This window comes from Schistocerca cancellata, chromosome 1, assembly GCF_023864275.1.
Source record: "Schistocerca cancellata isolate TAMUIC-IGC-003103 chromosome 1, iqSchCanc2.1, whole genome shotgun sequence".
In the NCBI taxonomy this organism is placed as follows: Eukaryota; Metazoa; Arthropoda; class Insecta; order Orthoptera; family Acrididae; genus Schistocerca; species Schistocerca cancellata.
In genome coordinates, this window is record NC_064626.1 from 1,140,373,678 (window position 1) to 1,140,394,923 (window position 21,246).

At 38.2% G+C, this 21,246-nt stretch overlaps 1 protein-coding gene across 1 annotated transcript in view; it reads right to left on the bottom strand.

Annotated features, from left to right (window-relative positions):
• Positions 1 to 21,246, bottom strand: part of LOC126092893 (conserved oligomeric Golgi complex subunit 3) — a 142,773-nt gene that overhangs the window by 39,305 nt on the left and 82,222 nt on the right. Inside the window, exon 9 of the mRNA XM_049908626.1 lies at positions 12,009 to 12,169. Within this exon, the coding sequence (XP_049764583.1) occupies positions 12,009 to 12,169 (161 nt within the window). The remainder of the gene's footprint in view (positions 1 to 12,008; positions 12,170 to 21,246) is intronic.

Below are 21,246 nucleotides of genomic sequence, written 5' to 3' on the forward strand. Positions count from 1 at the left end.
TGACAATTAAATCTATACTCGATTTGTTAAAATTTCTCTTTTTCAGAAATGCTTTCCTTGCCATTGCCAGTCTACATTTTATAACCTCTCTACTTCAATCAACATCAGTTATTTTGCTCCCTAAATAGCAAAACTCCTTTACTACTTTAAGTGTCTCATTTCCTAATCTAATACCCTCAACATCACCTGACTTAATTCGACTACATTCCATTATCCTCGTTTTGCTTTTGTTCATGTTCATCTTATATCCTCCCTTCAAGACACCATCCATTCCGTTCAACTGCTCTTCCAAGTCCTTTGCTGTCTCTGACAAAATTACAATGTCATCGGCGAACCTCAAAGTTTTTATTTCTTCTCCCTGGATTTTAATACCTACTCCGAATTTTTATTTTGTTTCCTTTACTGCTTGCTCAATATACAGATTGAATAACATCGGGGAGAGGCTACAACCCTGTCTTACTCCCTTCCCAACCACTGCTTCCCTTTCATGTCCCTCGACTCTTATAACTGCCATCTGGTTTCTGTACAAATTGTAAATAGCCTTTCGCTCCCTGTATTTTACCCCTGCCACCTTTAGAATTTGAAAGAGAGAGTATTCCAGTCAACATTGTCAAAAGCTTTCTCTAAGTCTACAAATGCTACAAACTTCTAAGATAAGTCGTAAGGTCAGTATTGCCTCACGTGTTCCAGTATTTCTACGGAATCCAAACTGATCTTCCCCGAGGTCGGCTTCTACTAGTTTTTCCATTCGTCTGTAAAGAATTCGTGTTAGTATTTTGCAGCTGTGACTTATTAAACTGATTGTTCGGTAATTTTCACATCTGTCAACACCTGCTCTCTTTGGGATTGGAATTATTATATTCTTCTTGAAGTCTGAGGGTTTTTCGCCTGTTTCATACATCTTGCCCACCAGATGGTAGAGTTTTGTCAGGACTGGCTCTCCCAAGGCCGTCAGTAGTTCCAATGGAATGTTGTCTACTCCAGGGGCCTTGTTTCGACTCAGGTCTTTCAGTGCTCTGTCAAACTCTTCACGCAGTATCGTATCTCCCATTTCATCTTCATCTACATCCTCTTCCATTTCCATAATATTGTCCTCAAGTACATGGCCCTTGTATAGACCCTCTATACAGTATACTCTTTCCACCTTTCTGCTTTCCCTTCTTTGCTTAGAACTGGGTTTCCATCTGAGCTCTTGATGTTCATACAAGTGGTTCTCTTATCTCCAAAGGTCTCTTTAATTTTCCTGTAGGCAGTATCTATCTTAGTCCTCGTGAGATAAGCGTCTACATCCTTACATTTGTCCTCTAGCCATCCTTGCTTAGCCATTTTGCACTTCCTATCGATCTCATTTTTGAGACGTTTGTATTCCTTTTTGCCTTCTTCATTTACTGCATTTTTATATTTTCTCCTTTCATCAATTAAATTCAATATTTCTTCTGTTACCCAAGGATTTCTACTAGTCCTCGTCTTTTTACCTACTTGATCCTCTGCTGCCTTCACTACTTCATCCCTCAAAGCTACCCATTCTTCTTCTACTGTATTTCTTTCCCCCATTCCTGTCAATTGTTCCCTTATGCTCTCCCTGAAACTCTGTACAACCTCTGGTTTAGTAAGTTTATCCAGGTCCCATATCTTTAAATTCCCACCTTTTTGCAGTTTCTTCAGTTTTAATCTACAAACTATCATTGTTTTTATAAAACATTTTTATGGCTAACACATGCTGTTGTCTGTTCCATGATTACTGAAATGGCGGACTGTGTACTCACTATCATGAACCCGCAGTAGTGCCACATGCCCATGGCTGTCACTACTCATTTCAAACATTCCCGTTATTGTGTGTCACCCTGTACCTTTCTGTTCTGGACTACATCATGGCCATGGGGTACAAATATTCTCATGGAATCGAACGTTCTAAAAGAAATATGCTATCTGAAGAAAGGTAAGACAAGTAAAATTAAAAAGAAATGACAAATGTTAAACAAATATAGCTGGGACATTCTGCTAGAATGTAAACAATTTAGGATTACGGGAGACCACCCATCAAACATTAGCACACAGACACTCTCAATATCCAATAAAAGAGGATTGCTCACGAAGTCCAATAAATGTGGAAAGAAAGTTATTTTTTAACAGAGGCAGCACTCTGTGTTTGAAATGATGCAATCTACAAAGCCTCAACAGAAGTATTAACTGTATTATAAAGTGAGTTAAAAGTTACTATTTTGATGCCATAGCCTACCGAGTATAACAGATATGCTGTAGGCCAATAAGAACACAATTTTTTTTTGACTAAATTCTGATGAGTGATTAAATTTATTAAACACTGATGTAGTAGATATAAGTAATGAAGCTTAGATGTCATCATATTTGTTTTTTCCACCTCTTTGCCTCTCAATCTGTCCTCCTGTTATTTATTGCACAGTGATGACATGCTCTGTGCGATTCCGTTCCTTTCATTACTGTCTTTGCCTCGTCCTCACAACAGGTAGCCCCCCCTCCCAACATGAATGACCTGCCACTCCTTACCAATACTCCCCGACCTGTTTCTACATGATTAGTCACAAGACATTTTCTATAAATGGAAGTGACTACACAATCTATACTAAAACAAAAATTTAATTTTAATTTACATTAAAGGAACAGTTATTTGTTGTGACCTTTGTATTAAATTAGAAATTATTTAGGAATAAAGGAGATGACTCACCTAAAGGCAGAAGTGCTATGTCATCGACAGACACACAAACGAAAGGTATGGTGCCTGGCTAGCTTTCAGAATGCACTTCCTTTTTCTACAGGGTGTATACGCGGACAAGGAAAAAAAATTCCCGGATCTCCCGGTTAAAAATACAGTTTCTCTCAGGTGAAAATACACTTTTTCTGTGTTAAGCAACAGTATACTTGCTGTCGGAATTGTAAAACTTATCAATCCTTTGAATGGATATGGTTTTATACAGCACTGTAGAATTTATCAGAACTTTAGAAAACGAAACTCGGGGAAAAAACATGTTTTGGAAAGATCTTTGATGTGCAGCAACATGTACACTGCAGATTTTCGTATTACGAAAGTATAAATTCAAATTACACAAACAGGAAAAGTTAATGGTCTAAGTTACTGTACAAAGTATTGCTACAGGAAAAGCAAAGCTTTCGCATATAATATTTGTCTCAAAGATTAATAAGCTACAAGAGAAGCTAACCTTCCACATATAATGTTGATCTGTTTAGGGCATGTTACACTTTTAAGATACATCGCACAAATACACCAGTAAAATTTTTAATACCAATATAAATCTCTGATCTTCTGGGCTCGAAATTATTCTAAATGGCTCATCATCAAAGAGTTGATTTTTAAATGAGAACAAATGCTCTTTGATTTAAGAAATTCATCGTACATTCTCACACATAGTTCATTTGCATAAAAAGTAATTTACTTTGAAAATAACTGTTTTCGAACCACAATTCACAATATTTTCCCGCGACCTGTTAGAAATAGATTCATTTCAGCAGTTGCCAGAGTGCACCAGATAAGAGGCGTCACCGCGCTTGCGCAGTTGAAGAGACATAGGAAGCCTGTATGTTCGTACATGTAAAACATTAAAAGATCTTACTTACATTGTCATAAAAGAAACAAGACATCAGAGGATACTCCAAGAGCGTCAGAATTTCGTGAACCATACTAAAATGCATAGTTCACCTTAAAGTGTACATTTGTATGTTCAGATTCCCAATGATGTAGGCCTCAACCTGATATTAAGCTTCTTGGTGTGGTTTTCAGGACGTAAATTTTCTTGAGTACCAGTACTGTATTATCTCATGTTTGGCTCTTTATTATGGCATAATGCCACATGTGCTAGAAGACAAAAACATGCACTTGAAATGCAGCGAACAGTTGAAACTAGTCAATAGTGTGGAATTAAACATTTCGTTTCAAATAAATTTACTGCTTCAGCAGCAAAGCTTAATAAAAGCCAAATTTCTTTAGAAAATTGACAAAAATAACTTTACTGTTCTGCAAGGCGATTAATGCTTGGCTGTCAGAAAGGTGGAAATAAAATCTGAAACTAGTAACATATTTTAGCCTTCCGTAATTATGTGAATGTATTTTAATTCACTTGATAGCTCCCAGCCACAGAAATCCATCTTGTTTTCATTTGACATGAGAGCAGTAAACGAAGAGGCAACAGAAGAATCACTTAATGCAAACACGGGTCACATGGAGACTCCCCAGCAGCAGCACCACCACCACCACCACCACCACCACCACAACTCAGGCTGCTCTCGCATCAGAATGTCAAAAATTTAAAAAAAAGAAATGACTTTTCAAAAATAAGTTCATTTTGTAGCGCACATCTTTCTGAAGAGTCTGATACATTAAACATATATCTTCGAGGAAATGCAAGACATGTTATTTGGTCTTAAGTGTGCCGAAATGCAGTGCCACGCCTCTTCAAATAACATTCTTATACACTCAAACATGTATATTTTGTAATGGATGCCATCAAACTATTTCAGGACAGTGGAAATTAAAATGTACTGCAGTGCTTAGTGCCTCTCCTGCTCCCAGGTGACTGATTTGACATCCTGCCCCTCTTAAAAATAAAAAAATAAAAAATTGCAATTAATACTGGATGGGATTATTTGTATCCGGCAGAACAACTACTCTTCAGAAAATGTGGACTCTTTATTGCCTATTAGCTAATAACCTGCTTTTCTGTGTGATATAAAATTAAATATAGGATACCTAAAACCAGTAAAGACACGAGACAAGCAAGACAGTACACATTTCTTCAATCCTTAGGTCCTAGCGATTTTTCTCTCTAATCTTGCTACAGCTTTACATGGCATGCTTTCCTTTCTGCAAAAGAACTATTACCTCATCAAAGTTCGTCAAACATTTTGCTACATGAAAAATTGAAATGTCGTCATCTAATACTGCAAAAGCTGTTAATACAAATAGCACCCAAGACTGGTGTAGTTTCTCGATCTGATTACGTCTATTTTGTCACTTTGTGCTGGATAAAACAAAACAGGCCTTTCTAATATTGCAGCAACTATAACACACACCAAATAAGCGAGACTGTTTTGGCAATAATGATCATTTTTATAGTAGGGCAATATAATTCACAAAGTATCAATATGAAATACCTATTTGGCCTACTAGTCAAAAAGCTTTATGTTAGGAAATAGTTTCACATTTCATTCATACGCTCCAGTTTCTCATGCATGAGATCGAAAAGAAGTATAACGAAATTTTTGTATAAATTTGGAATCATCATATTCTTCCATAATTTGTGTGATATCCCCATTTCTTCTCCTTCCTTGTTCACAAACAACCTTATCACTTATTCTGTAACTATTCGTACCACTGTCAAAAATAATTCTCTGGTTAATTTTACTAACCCTGCAACAATCACTGGTTTAATTATCCAGCGATTATTCTCTGGTTGGGCATTATTACGTGTTTGTACAACGCGTTTTCCACGCCACTCCCAGAATGGAAGCAGCTGCTGGCCGAGGACTACAACTGGTCCTGTCTAGTGTAGCGATCTGGCCAAAAATTTTCTGTCAGAACTTCACTATCTTGGATACACTGAGAAGACTGTTGGTCGTTTATTTCCACTCTGGTAGTCTGACTCTATGGATTTCGCTATGCTGAACATTTTCAAACCAAATCAACCACATAAACAAGCAGTAGTTGGCATTCACCAGTTCGGCTTTATTCCGATCAACTTTTATAGCCCCGTCCCGTTTTGTCTTCAGGAAAGTTCATTTCTAGATGAAATGAGAATTCCCCTGGCAGAGACATCATGTACACTACGCACACATTCAAAAATCAACTTATAATTCATTCAGAAATCAACTTAGAATGTGTTCAAAAATGTCCAAAAACCGGTAGGGGTGTATTTCACAATCACATGAATAATCGATAGACCGATGTGCGCTGGATGCGAGGTGCTTTGCAAAACAAAGTTTTTCCTCAAGAATATGAATATGCCCCCTCCCACCAAAACCATTCGGTTCAGATACCCCAATTTGCCGCCCCACCCATGACGTCACATTTGGAATGGTGATACACACTCATTCCATAGCTAGAGAATGTTGGGCCTTGTAGTCAAGTGGAAAAGTGTGTGTCTGGAAACCAAGAGGTCGCAGATTTGAATCCCAATCAGAACATTATGAATTACGTCAAAGAAAATTGTCTATTGACAAATTTTCAACACGGATTTAAAAACAGCGTTCTTATGAAACACAACTAGCTCTTCACTCCCATGAAGTATTGAGTGCTACTGACAAGGGTTTTCAAAATTATTCTGTATTTCTGGATTTTCGGAAGGCTTTTGACACTGTACTACACAAGCGCGTGTAGTGAAATTGCATGCTTATGGAATATCGTCTCAGTTATGTGATTAGATTCATGATTTCATGTCAGAGGGGTCACAGTTTGTAGTAATTGATGGAAAGTCATAGAGTAAAACAGAAGTGATTTCTGCTGTTACCCAAGGTAGAGGTACAGGCCCTTTGTTGTTCCTTATCTATATCAATGATTTGGGAGACAATCTGAGCAGCCGTCTTAGGTTGTTTGCAAATGATGCTGTCGTGTATCGACTAGTAAAGTCACCAGAACATCAAAATAAATTGCAAAACGGTGTGGAAAAGATACCTGTATGCTGCAAAAATTGGCAATTGACCCTAAATAACGAAAAGTGTGAGGTCATCCATGTGGGTGCTAAAAGGAAATCGTTAAACTTCGGTTACACGATAAATCAGTCTAATCTAAAAGCCGTAAATTCAACTAAATACCTAGGTATTACAATTATGAACAACTTAAATTGGAAGGAACACATAGAAAATGTTGTGGGGAAGGCTAACCAAAGACTGTGTTTTATTGGCAGGACACTTAGAAAATGTAACAGATCTACTAAATAGAGTGTCTACACTACACTTGTCCTTCCTCTTTTGAAATACTGCTGCGCAGTCTGAGTCTACCAAATAGTATTAACAGAATACTTCGAGAAAGTTTAATGAAGTGCAGTATGTTTAGTATTATTGCGAAATAGGGAAGAGAGTGTCACAGACATGATTTGGGATGGATGCCATTAAAACAAGGGCATTTTTCATTGCAGTGGAACCTTCTCACGAAATTTCAATCACCGCCTTTCTCTTCTTATTGCGAAAATATTTTGTCGACGCCAACCTATATAGGGAGAAATGATGACCATAATAAAATAAGGGAAATCAAGAGCTCACACAGAAATGTGTGTGTTCATTTTAAAACTAAGCAGATTCAGAAGGATGTAGGTTGCAGTAGGTACTGGGAGATGAAGAAGCTTGCACAGGATAGAGTAGCATGGAGAGCTGCATCAAACCAGTCTCAGGACTGAAGACCACAACAACATTTTAAAACATGCTATACAAGACTGGAATAATAGAGAATTGTGAAGGTAGTTCGATGAACCCTCTGCCAGGCATTTAAATGTGATTTGCAGAGTATCCATGTAGATGTCGATGTAGACCACAGAAATTTTCAGTCTGCGTTTAATCTACGCTCCATCTCTCAATGATCTGGGGAATCACTAGGAACAACGCTGGTTCGGATTCCATGTCAAAGTGTACACCCTCTTTCCCTGGTTGGATAACTGCTATAAGGTATACGGTCATGCAAGTCACTGAAGTGGCATCCAATTATGCCAATTGAAATAATTGCACCAAGCCAGTGAGTTACACTAAGTTGTTATTACCAAGGAATAGCAGCACATGGTACTGATTTTAAAAACAAACACCAAGTAAGACAAACCGGAACAAGGAGAATCCAGCTATACTGATATAATGCTTGTCATGAAGTTGTTGTGCACTTTAAATGCCCATACTGTCCACAGAGAAGAAGGCATCTCAAAATGTCAACAGAACAGTTTCTGTCTGTGGCAAGAGAACTTGTTCAAGCTTATGTCACAGAACAGAGGGAAGCTGGCAGAAGAATCTTTTATGGTTTGGCATTTTCCAATTTATTGAGAGAAAACACTCAAAGGATGCCACCACATTGTTTTGCAGTTTGCTCAAAACAAATAGTTTGCAGAGAAATCAGTTAAGACAGCAGAATTTGCAATATATCACGGTGTTATGCCACGTTTTGAGCTTATATATAAAATCTTGACTGTTGCCAACTGAATAGGAAATATGAAATTATGTTGATACTGCTCTAAAAGCAAATAAAACAGTTAAAAAATTATAAATATTCTTAACTTTGTCAGTGCCAATCTAAAGTGTGGATCAGATATAAGGACGGAAATGATATACAGGTGGTGTAAAAGATATTTGTAAATTTAAGAGTTCTCGACTTTGAAACTTCAGCCCAAATGAATTAATGTACTGAAAAAATACAAATTTCACAGATTTCAGATGCTGTAATATTTATTTAGTACATGAAGTACAAAAATTAAAAACACATGAGACATTTACATGAATAGTATTCACAAACTTTATTTTGTTTTGGAGGTTGCGGAAGTAAATTTTATTGGATTTATGTGCTTGAAATAAATTGATAAATGTTTAAAGAATTTTCCAGCACCCATCTCTCCTGAAAATTGTTTATAGAAGAGTTATTGTGCTAGTGCAGATGACACAAGCAGTTGCACTCTCACGATTCTACAGCATTTATTTCATAACCTAGTTACAGGAAATGAAAAATAAAGTATTGCTGCACCAAATAAAGCTCCCTTTTAGATAGTCAACCATTTCTGGTTATCAAGAAGTGATCCAAAATTAAACCAGCCTTTTGGTTGGCTACTGTGCAGGATGTTGCCACATGTGCCTTACTAACATTGCTTATACAATGTACTGATTGCAGTACATTTCACATACACCATCTGGCCACCTGTAACTAAACATGCAGTTTGTTGTACCTTGAGGAGCAAATCTTTCATGATGGCTACCCTGGAGCATGTCCAATTTGAAGGTACCTACCTCAAGGCTACCGGGTGTGGGGGTGTGGGGGGGGGGGGGGGGCAAATTAAGTACTTCACACTGTCAATGGTTGAATTTAAAATGCTTTCATAATCAACTCATTAAGAGCTATAATACTATGTTAAAGGTTTAACACAATAAGTCAAGTATTAGAGTTAGAAACTTGAGGTAGCAAAACACACTGCACACAAATTACACAATGTTCATCCAGTGTTGTGGGGGAATGAGAGACAGTATACACGTATGCCACAAAATGTCCTGCAAAATTATATACAACATACAGATAAGGAGACCTTCATATACGGAAGTTCAATTCTCTAAAGAATCGGGTGAAGGTTTACTGGTTAAACAGATTTATCAAAGTGGAGAAAAAAGTTTTCACTGTGACTCACAGCAAATGCCTAAGATTTACAGCAATATGACAACTGGTCACCATATCCCTTTCACTTATAGTCTATGTAATAAGACGTTCTGAACTACAAAATCACCCTACGGTATGCTATGGGTTGTTTTATTCTTTCCTGAGTTAGTACAGTGAGGCATACATGGAAAAGAACCGGAATTAGACATGGGCAGCTAATACAGAAAACTGAACTACTTGGCTGAATGTAAAGTTGCATGTCACTTTCACCATATGCTACCAAAACTGTGTCACTATTAGAAAGATGTAACTCTTAGTGGGTAAAACATCTTTAATGACATTACTAGCAGGTGAATTAATTCATCTGCAAAGAAGGTTCAAAGTCAGAAACTTTACATGTCCAAATAACTTGCACACACAGTGTGATATTGTATTAGCAATGACAAAACTAAGAGCAAGAGACAGAACTGCAACAGAGCATTTCAAATAACATTTCGTAAATGGTAAGGCAGATCACATGGGTAACGTGGCACTACATACCAATCGGAGCAGGAGGCAGTTAGTGAGCAGGTAATAGTGCCATGGTTGACATGGCAAGCAGCAAGCTTGATCATCAGCTGCTCCCTTACTTCTTGCTCATTTTGCAAACTAAATATTATAAAAGGCTACAATGAATGAATTTGTGAACAATTTAATTAATTAGTACTTCGCAAGGTGAACTTCTGACCTGGTCAGTGTTGCAACACTGTCTCAGTTACTTCCACGAGACGAAGGTTAGAGGTTAGGGGAGACAGTATCAGTGGACAATCTGACATTCTTATGAGCAGACCGCCACCACACGCTACACAACTGGCAGACAAACTTCATGTCTCCCTGCACACGTCCATGTACCTTCTTTCATTTTTGACGTCAAATATTTTGGAACCAGCCTTGCACACACTTTCTTGAATATCAGTATGCCACGGACAATATGGTGGTCTGATCAGACACTAACGTTTATCATTGCTGCAGTATCAAGCACCGTAATACGCTTGTTTTCCTGTCAACTCCCCAACATTGTTCTCCATGACTGCACAGACAGAGCATCCTGGGAGCATCAAATCATCGACGCTTGCTACACCTCATTTGGATCTGTGTGTCCTCTCGTACCCTCATGTTAGGCTCAAACAACTTTCACCATATTGTACTGTCATCTGAAAGTAAATTTCAGTTGGTTTCAACCCTTCACCTCACTGAAATCTTTGGAGATTCTGCTGCTCCACAACGAGGAAAATCTGCAATCGCATTCACGGGGCTGGCGTGTCAGTCCTGTCCGATAATAGTTTTGGGACACCACCAAAAAATAACAAAGAAGCACAAACTTTGTCAAAGTTTTGTATTTTTTACACAATTTTTCTGGTTATTTATTGAATGGATCTTGTAAGTTCTTATTCCTCTTAAACAGCATGATGGGATCATAATACATCTTCAGTAATAATTTGACTGGCAACAATGAGTTAACTTTTTTAAATCTTCTAAATTATTATTGAAATTCCCACCAATTACTGTAGTGTACAAATTTCTGATAGCCAATTTGTCAGCCTAACAATATCTCTTTCTTTTGGTAAAGTGGTACTGGAACAATGATCTTGAGCAGTTGTGTAGATTCAATAACTTAACCGGTGCTCAGTTTTTTTATTAGCATATAAATTATTTTTAATAAGTTATTGTGCCTCTTCTTAGAGAGCTGTTAAACTGAAGATTCACAGTATCTGGAGAAGCAAGGGCTGCTCACTGACTGTCTGTTTTTGATCCTGTAATTAAATTAATAGCTACTTTTAGTACTATTTTAATTAAGATATGTGTAGATTTTAATTTCAAATAGAGAGCCTTGTTAATTATACTGTTTGGACCTACTTTAATATTATACATGAAGTGGATAGCTCCATCTTATCTGTGGGGTTGATTTGAACAGGCATTTCTAATATTTATGGTTTCATCACAGTGTATTCATCCTTGTCCCATTTGATAAATAACAAGTTGTCACTTGAACAAGAAAATGAAACTGATTTATCAATAATTGTGTACCTACATGTATTTGTGAGAGGTATCTCTTAAATAATTATTTCATTAGCTGTAGAAATGCCCCAATAACAACTTCAAATTGTTTGCATCCAATATTATTCGGAATATAGGTTTAAAAGTTGAATAGCCATTCTTGACATGAGAATGTTCCCTATGTGCCAATCATAAAATGAAGTATCTACTTTTCCTGTCCTTCCCCTTTAAATCTATTTAGGTACCACACCAACCATTTCCTGTTTGGTACACCAATGTTGAGGCATCTGTTTAGTGGCTTATCACACTGTAATCAACCAGTCAGGTACAACTTCGTATTTTATGAATCTCAGAAGTACTTTTATTTATTTATTAGAAAGTAGGTTACTTTGACTCCTTTCCATAATATTTATTTTTATAGCACTGAAGATGACTCACACTGCCCAAAACTGGTGATGTTCACATGAATCAATAGGCGAGTATAAGTGTCAAAGAGTCAGTTTTAACTCAAATAGATTCTGCGAGCATCTAAGACAACAAGTCTGCCAAATAAGTAGATACTTAAGTACTTAGCTCTTAATTTCCTTAACAAACAGATAATGTGGTTATTAATTTAGACATCTTTTCTAATTTCTCAAAAAATTCTGACCTCCATCATCTCGAGCTTCTCAGGGTAGGCGAGATCTCCAGGTGCAGGACGATACTGTAAGATATCAGACTGCAGGTAACAATGGGCACGAAACACCAGACGCTCCTGCACATCCTGCAGCAGCTGCCATGCAATTTTTGAAAATGCTTCCAGAGGACCAGCTGGAACAAATACCTATTTTCAGTTGACACATTGGTAAATCATGGTGAACATACGGAAAATGATATACAGCAGAAAGTAACTTTTACATTGGATCAGTGCCATGTTTAAAGAGAAACAACAATCATAACTACAGTTCAATACTGGAAATTACTGGTTGGAACAATATGTAAAATAAGGGAAAGGCAACGACTCACCTATAGCAAACCCACGTGTAGAATGCAAAACCCCGTAACAGAAAACAGCATTCACACTAGCTTCTGAGCACTAGCTCTTTTTGTAACAAAAATACAGTCATTCATATACACAACCACACAGACACCCACACAAATGCTCCCGTGGCCACAGCAAGCCTTGCTACGAAATGAGCTATTGCTTGAAAGCCAGTGTGAATGCTGTTTTCTGTTATGGGCTGCTGAGCTCCACGCATTGATCTGCTGTAGTTTCCATTCTCTTATTTTACTTACATCTGAAGGTCATTTTTTCACAGAAGAAAAAAATTTACTATCACTTTAAAGCATAACAATACACAAGCAGTGGACACTACCACAGCTGTTCATGAAAGTTGTCTGCCCCCTGGAGTCACCGACGGTGGAAAGAAAAAGTGGCAACTTGTAGCAGTAAGCTCACGAGACAAATTACCAGTCACATGGGTCATTTCCGAGTGCCAACTGGACTGACTTAAGTCGTAACAGTGAAGATATGTGTACATGCCAGTCAATAGCATGGCATCAGCACCATAAGATGAGTTGACATGGAGAATTAACAGAATGGCAGAAAAGAGCTGTCGCGTTTGAATGCATCCGTGGCCACTCTGCAAATGAAGTTGCCCATTTGTTGGTGTATTGATGCGCATTGTCTGACTTGTCTACATGAAATGGTGTGGCAATCATAGCCACATAATGGGGCTTGAAAACTATTGTGGTGACAGATCCTAACCAACAGGGGCTGAAGAGAGTGTCAATAATCAGTTTCAGATCCGTAGGACCTGAAAAATTTGCAATATAAATGCGGATATAGATGCAAATTTCAGCTCGAAATGCGAAATTACATAATAAATGCTATTTTGTCACAACTGTATCCAGATAAACTGTATTTTCAGTTATCGTTTCAAATTGCTTTATTTTCTGCATATACATACCTAAAAATATGAGAGAAATCAGAGCTTGTATAGAGGTTTTAGAGACAGTTATTTTTTCCTCACTATTTGCAAGTGGAACAGAAAGGGAAATGCACCGTATGGTAAATTTCAGAGTACGTAAGCAGATGCAGATGCAGAAAGTAATCAGCTTTCTGTTACTGGTGTCTACAATATTAAGCGATTACCCTGAACATGGCCCCAATTGAAGGTTGCCTATTTAACGACTTCCAGGGGCAACAAAACTTTTATTGTCAATATTTTGCATAATTATTGACCAAATTAAAAAAAAAAGAAAAAAATGCTGTCATAATCTACCCATTAACAGGTATGGTCCCATGTTAAAAATTTAACACAATAATTATTGACAGTTAGAAATCTCTCTGTGTGTGTGTGTGTGTGTGTGTGTGTGTGTGTGTGTGTGTGTGTGTGGTTTTCAATTCTATATCATCTACCTTATCGTTTTGTTTTCTGTAGCTCTGTAACATTGCCACTTTGCAATTGTCAAATTGTATGGTAACAGGAGGACAACATTGAAACACACATTAAATCACATAACCACTCTGTTCACTGGTGAGAAAATACTGCTGCTTCTCATCAACTGTTGAAATCTTAAACTGTGCTAAAAGAAGAAAACAAGACAAGGACAAGATGAGAAAAGAACTGTTGAAGTGTTTGGTAAAGCCTACATTCCACATGAAAAGCTGGAAAATCAAGCTGGAACAGTCATGGATTGCTGATCGAGGACTTTGCATGTGAAATATTTGCCAGTTAGTTATTTGCTTTTGAGCCTTGAGACTACTGTTTATATTACAGGTAAAAGGAAAATCAGCCTTCAGATTTGGTGTGCAGACAACGTTTCATGTGAAACAAAACTTGTGTAGTCTACACATAAGAAAATATCACATTATTTGCACTTCTTCAGAAGTGAATGCAAGTGCAGATGCTGTCTCCTATTGGTAAAATTTCTCAAATTTTACTAGCACAATTATCGAAGTGACAGGCATACACCTAAAATACTCATGTCTTGTGCATTAAGGACACCACTTGTTATAAACATTTGTTACACTGTAGTACTTATTTAGCATGCCTTGTCTCTCTCTCTCTCTCTTTTTTTTTTTTTTTTTTATTTTTTTTTTTTTTTTTTTTTTTTAAGCAAGTTGCCACAAAAAAAGATGCATTCAGACACCATTTACATACAATGGTAGCATACTACATAAACAACATTTTCTGAGTTACTTTTTATGTTTTTTTTATTCAATATAATCACCATACAAGATTTATGAAGTAATGTGGAAAGTTAATACCACAGTGCAAAAGAAAATGTCTATTCCAAACACACAACTGATGCACCCAACTCCTACTACTGAAAAAGTAATAGTTTTATTTTCTTATCAGTCTTGATTTCTTTTTTTCCTTTTTTCTTATGCAGAACGTGCCTTGGTACATAAGTCCCACTGTAGTATGTGTTTTGTTACATATTGTTTTAAGAGTGATGCTTCATGTGCTGTACAAGAGTTGCTGCATTTGGCCACGATAAGTTAATGATCGCATGGTAGCTGCTGGGAACGGTAGGCGGCGTGCCAATAGAAGAACAGCAGTGAGGGGAAGGCATTGCCGACTCCTTCCTGAAATGCTGGCACAATTACTCATTTGTTGTGCTTACACAAAAGCAGACATGACATCTGTGGAAATACTGGCAGCACTTGGAGACACATGGATATCTTCTGACTACTGCTAATTTCCTCTACTACTGTCAGAACCAATAAAACTCATCAGCTTGTCGTGACTTTAGTGTAATGTAAACACGTAAAAATTTATATGCTGGCAAATGGGGAAAATAACAGTTGTTACAAAATCTTGACTGTCCTCTTGTGTAGAAACGCATGTTCTACTCATCACTTGCACAATTCACTTCAAATTTTGTGGGTACAATTCCTTTCACATGTAGATCTGGCTTTAAAACAAGATACATCAGTAACTGTAAAATTTTTACGTATTTACATTACAGACACCACAACATTGCAGCAGCACACACACTGCAAGCAACACACTCAAGTGTCGCAATACTGTCAGTGAATACACTTGATGATGGGGATTATTTAGCTTAATGTGTCATGACTGTTGGATATAATGAAATCATTAATTTTTATCTATAAAAAATAAAAAGAAACTGAAAAAATTAGACCTAAGCCAAATTTGCTGTTCAAAGTAACTTCTGGAGTAATTGAAACTGTTAGGATAATTGTGTTTTATGTATTATTATTATTATTATTATTATTATTATTATTATTATTATTCCTAGAAGTTGCTTCTGACCACAAGAAATTCATCAGTGTAGCTATAGATGATAGAAATATGAACATCCTTTGTGATGAAACTACAGACAGAATTGGACACTGCGTTTTCGTTGTTCCTTCTTTACATGTCAGATGCAGAAAAACGAAAGTTATGCCTTCCCGTTGTGAAATTTCCAGAATCAGTAGGTGCATAAACAGTGCTCACATCTACATCGATACTCTGCAAATCACATTTAAGTGTCTGGCAGAGGGTTCATCGAACCACCTTCACAATTCTCTATTATTCCAATCTCGTATAGCACGCGGAAAGAATGAACACCTCTATCTTTCCGTACGAGCTCTGATTTCCCTTATTTTATCATGGTGATCGTTCCTCCCCATGTAGGTCGGTGTCAACAAAATATTTTCGCATTCGAAGGAGAAAGTTGGTAATTGGAATTTCATGAGAAGATCCAGTCACAACGAAAAACGCCTTTCTTTTAATGACATTCAGCCCAAATCCTGTATCATTTCTGTGACACTATCCCCATATTTTGTGATAATACAAAACATGCTGCCTTTCTTTGAACTTTTTCAATGTACTCCGCCAGTCCTATCTGGTAAGGATCCAACGCTTGTTCCTTCCAATTTAAGTTGTTCGTAATTGTAATACCTACGTATTTAGCTGAGTTTACAGTTTTTAGATTAGGCTGATGTATCATGTAACCGAAGTTTAAAAAGAGTTCCTTTTAGCACTCAAGTGGATGACCTCACACTTTTCGTTATTTAGGGTCAACTGCCACTTTTCTCACCATTCAGATATTTTTTCTAAATCATTTTGCAGTTTGTTTTGATCTTATGACGACTTTATTAGTTGATAAATGACAGCGTCATTTGCAATCAACCAAAGACGGCTGCTCAGATTGTTTCCCAAAATGTATATATAGATAAGGAACAGCAAAGGGCTTGTAACACTACCCTGGGGAATGCCAGTAATCACTGCTGTTTTACTCAATGACTTTCCATCAATTACTATGAACTGACAGGAAATCACACATCCCGTCACATATCTGAGATGATATTCCATAAGCATGCAATTTCACTACAAGCCGCTATTGTGGTACAGTGTACAAAGCCTTCCAGAAATCCAGAAATACAGAATCGATTTGAAATCCCTTGTCAATAGCACTCAACACTTCATGTGAATCAAGAGCTAGTTGTATTTCACAGGAACGATGTTTTCTAAACCCATGCTGACTGTGTGTCAATATACCGTTTTCTTCGAGGTAATTCATAATGTTTGAACTTAGTATATGTTCCAAAATCCTGCTGCATATCAACGTTAATGATATGGACCTGTAATTTAGTGCATTACTCCTACTACCTTTCTTGAGTAGTGGTGTGGCCTGTGCAACTTTCCAGTCTTTGGGTACAGATCTTTCGTCGAACTAACGGTTGTATATGATTGTTAAGTATGGAGCTAATGCATCAGCATACTCCGAAAGGAACCTAACTGGTATACAGTCTGGACCAGAAGACTTGCTTTTATTAAGCGATTTAAGTTGCTTCACTACTCCGAGGATATTTACTTCTACGTTACTCATGTTGGCAGCTGTTCTCAATTCGAATTCTGGAATATTTACTTTGTCTTATAACGCATTTTGAAAGGCTGTGTTTAGTAACTCTGCTTTGGCAGCACTGTCTTTGATAGTATCTCTATTGCTACCACCCAGAGGAGGCATTGATTGTTTCTTGCTGCTAACATACTTCACATACGACCAGAATCTCTTTGGATTTTCAGCGAGGTTTCGAGACAAAGTTTCGTTGTGGAAACTGTTATAAGCATCTCGCATTGAAGCCTGCGCTAAATTTCGAGCTTCTGTAAAAGATCGCCAATCTTGGGGATTTTGCGTCTGTTTAAATTTGGTACGTTTCTTTCGTTGTTTCTGCAGCAGTGTTCTAATCTGTTTTGTGTACCAAGGAGGATAAGCTCTGTTGTTTGTTAATTTATTTGGTATAAATCTCTCAATTGCTGCCGATACTATTTCTTTGAATTTAAGCCACATCTGATCTACACTTATATTATTAATTTGGAATGAGTGGATATTGTCTCCCAGGAAGGCATCAAGCGAATTTTTATCTGCTTTTTTGAATAGGTATATTTTTCACTTATTTTTCGAGGATTTGTGGATTACAATATTCAATCTCGCTACAACAACCGTATGTTCACTAATCCCTGAATCGGTTTTGATGCTTGTTATTAACTAAGGATTATTTGTTGGTAAGAGGTCAAGTGTGTTTTCACAACCTTTTACTATTCGCAAGGGCTCATGAACTGGCTGCTCGAAATAATTTTCAGAGAATGCGTTTAGCACAATTTCGGATGATATTTTATGCATACCTCCAGAATTAAACATGTATTTTCGCCAACATATTGAAGGTAAATTAAAGTCACCACCAACTATTATCGTAGGAGTCAGGTACGTGTTTGAAATCAAACTCAAGTTCTTTGAACCTTTCAGCAACTGTATCATCTGCATTGGGAGGTCGGTAAAAGGAGCCAATTATTATTTTACTCTGGTAGCCAACAATGACCTCTGCCCATTCTAACTCACAGGAAGTATCTACTTCAATTTCACGACAAGTTAAACTACTTCTAACAGCAACAAACACGCCACTGCCAACCATGTTTTGCCTATCCTTTCGGAACACTGTTCGGTTCCTCACAAAAATTTTGGCTGAACTTTAGCCAGATTTCAGTGCCTATAACTATTTGAGCAGCAGTGCTCTCTATTACCGCTTGGAGCTCTGGTACTTTCCCAATAAGGCTACGACAATTTACAATTGTTATATCAATGGTTCCTGGATCTACGTTCTTCCTGTGTTCAGCCTGCACCATTTGTGCCTGAAGCTCTTCTTGTGTTTTCCCGAGACCCTCTAACCTAAAAAACCACCCAGTCCATGCCACACACCCCTGCTACCCATGTAGCCGCCTCCTGCGTATAGTGGACACCTGACCTATTCAGCAGAACCCGAAACCCAACCACTCTTTGGCACAAGTCAAGTAATCTGCAGCCTACACAGGCATAGAACCATCTGAGCCACTGATTCAGACCCTTCACTTGGCTCTGTACCAGAAGTCCGCAATCGGTCCTGTCGACTATGCTGCAAATGGTCAGCTCTGCTTTTATCTTGCAAGCAAGACTGGCAGCTGTTACCACTTCTGTTAGCCACTCGAAACCAGAGAGAATTTCTTCTGATCCGAAGTGACACACATCATTGGTAGTGATGTGAGCAACCACCTGCAGTTGCTTGCACCCTGTGCTGTTCATGGCATCCGGGAGGACCCTTTCCACATCTGGAATGACTCCATCTGGTATGCACACAGAGTGCACATTGATTTTCTTACCCTTCTTGTCAGCCAAGTCCCTAAGGGGTTCCATAATGCGACTAACACTGGAGTTCCCAACTACCAATAATCCCACCATCTGTGATTGCCCGGATCTTGCAGGCTGAGTAGTTTCCTCAGAAACAGGACAGGCAACAGAATCTGGCTCAGCGACAGTGTCAGCCCTAGACAGCACCTGGAACCTGTTTGTCAGACAAACCAGGGAGGCATTACATGTGGCCGCCTGGGAAGTCTTTCGCCACCTGCTTCACCCTGGGGCGACCTCCCACTCGACCACAGGTGAGGGGTCAGCCTCAGTGCGAGCAGTAACTGGGTTGGCCACCGGTGAGAACCGATCGGAGGACTCTGACGCGCTGGACGTTCGTTGGATCCCCACGGCTGGCCCACAACAGTTGTGCCAATCCACTGCAGCCTCAATCTGTGTAACCGAAGCCATCACAGCCTGAAGCTGAGAGCAAAGTGTCACTAACTCGGCTCGCATCCACAAAAACAACTATCGCAGTACCTGTCCATACTAAAGTCCATGGAAAACTAAACTATGCAGATAAACAGACTATCAACACATGCTGCGCAACTCCAATGTATACCCTGATGAAAATGCACGAACTGTGTCTAGTAATATGCAGATATTCAAAAACCTAACTATTGAAGCACTCAGGTGAAACTAAATAATTCACCCCTGGTTAGGAACTTTTAATGTCACAAAATCGGTTAATTTCTGATGCAAATGAAAATGTAAGAACAGTGGCTATTAGATATTAAATTTACATGCAGAAACTCATAATATTAGACAAAGTGCAGGACCACTAAGTGCCATACAATGTTGTACGTATGTTTGTTAGTGACAGGTCTCCATACGCTACTCTGTTAGGAAACTCTTGGCAATCACCTGATCTGTGTGCAGTGTCCGGCACATAAGTTAAGTATGGTTGACAAATATGGGACAACAGTTATATCTGAGTTAAACGAAGTTGTGACAACGCTGAAGTCAGCATTCCTACATACTAGGAAGTGTAAACACAAGGAGATTCAATTTTTCAAGTCGAAAACAGAAGTTCAAAGGAAGCAAAACGTCTTTCTTTACCTGTAGTCAGTGTTCTATTGGCAAAGCTGCTACTTAGATATGTTGGTTTCTTTTAAGTCGTCAGAAATGAGACACACAAGCAACAGTGGTGTAAATTTTATACAGAATGTTAGAGACAGACTCATGAATAGCATCTACACCTATATGGTTTTTGGGAAAGATCATGCCAGGCACCTTGTGGAAATTCTAACTTTACTTGAGGGCTCAAAGTATCCAAAGTCACATGTACATTATCCTAAAGTTGATCATCTACGTTCAATCTAATTATATGTGGACAGTTTTCAGAAGCTATACAAGCACTGCCATGCTCTAACTACTTTAGAAGAAGATGAATGCAAAAATGTGTTTGGTGAGGCATCAAATTCTGCAAAAAGGAAACTCGCTACACTGGAAAGCAAAGATCCTATCATTAAGAGTTTGAGGCTATATCTCAGACATTTTATATGAGGAATGTGATTTTAAACAATACTGAAAAAGCAGCTCAAACTGCCACATTTGTGTTTTTCAATTTTACCATGATATGTAGTGGCTAGTAGCTATGATTTTCTTTTGAGGGGCTGTAGAAAAGCAGCTACACTAAAATGAAAAGCTGACATAAAAAATGTTTTGAGCGCCATTTGAAGTGAGCAGAAGTACGAAATATTTTTTTAAACGTGGGTTAGATTTGTTGTGGACTGCAACAAACAATGCTGACAATGAGCAGATGTTATCTCACTACAACATTGTTGTCAAACAATGAAAACTTCAGGCTAGAATATCAACAGTTCTAGGAAAAGGATAGATTGCTACTGACTGTAAAGATGACCTGCTGGGTTGCAGACAGGCACAACAAAAATATTTTTACACATTATAGCTTTCGGCCAGTCTTCTTCAACAAAGAAAACACACACAAGTTCACAAAATCAAGCACAGTTCACTTACGCACAACCGCTACCACTGGCAGCTCTGGTCGGAGTTGTACAGCACACAACCGGACAGCGGGTGACTGGAGGAGTGTACCGTAGTCTGACATGCCACAATTTTGATTTTGTTTTCTAAATTGTGTGAGGCACTGGGTGCACCGATGGCACAACAAGGGACGTGGAGCACACAGTTCTGGCTGGCAGAGGTTCTGATTTTTTCTCTCCTTTGGATGACTTGAGCCCGTTTATTCAGGCTTTCGTGAGTGT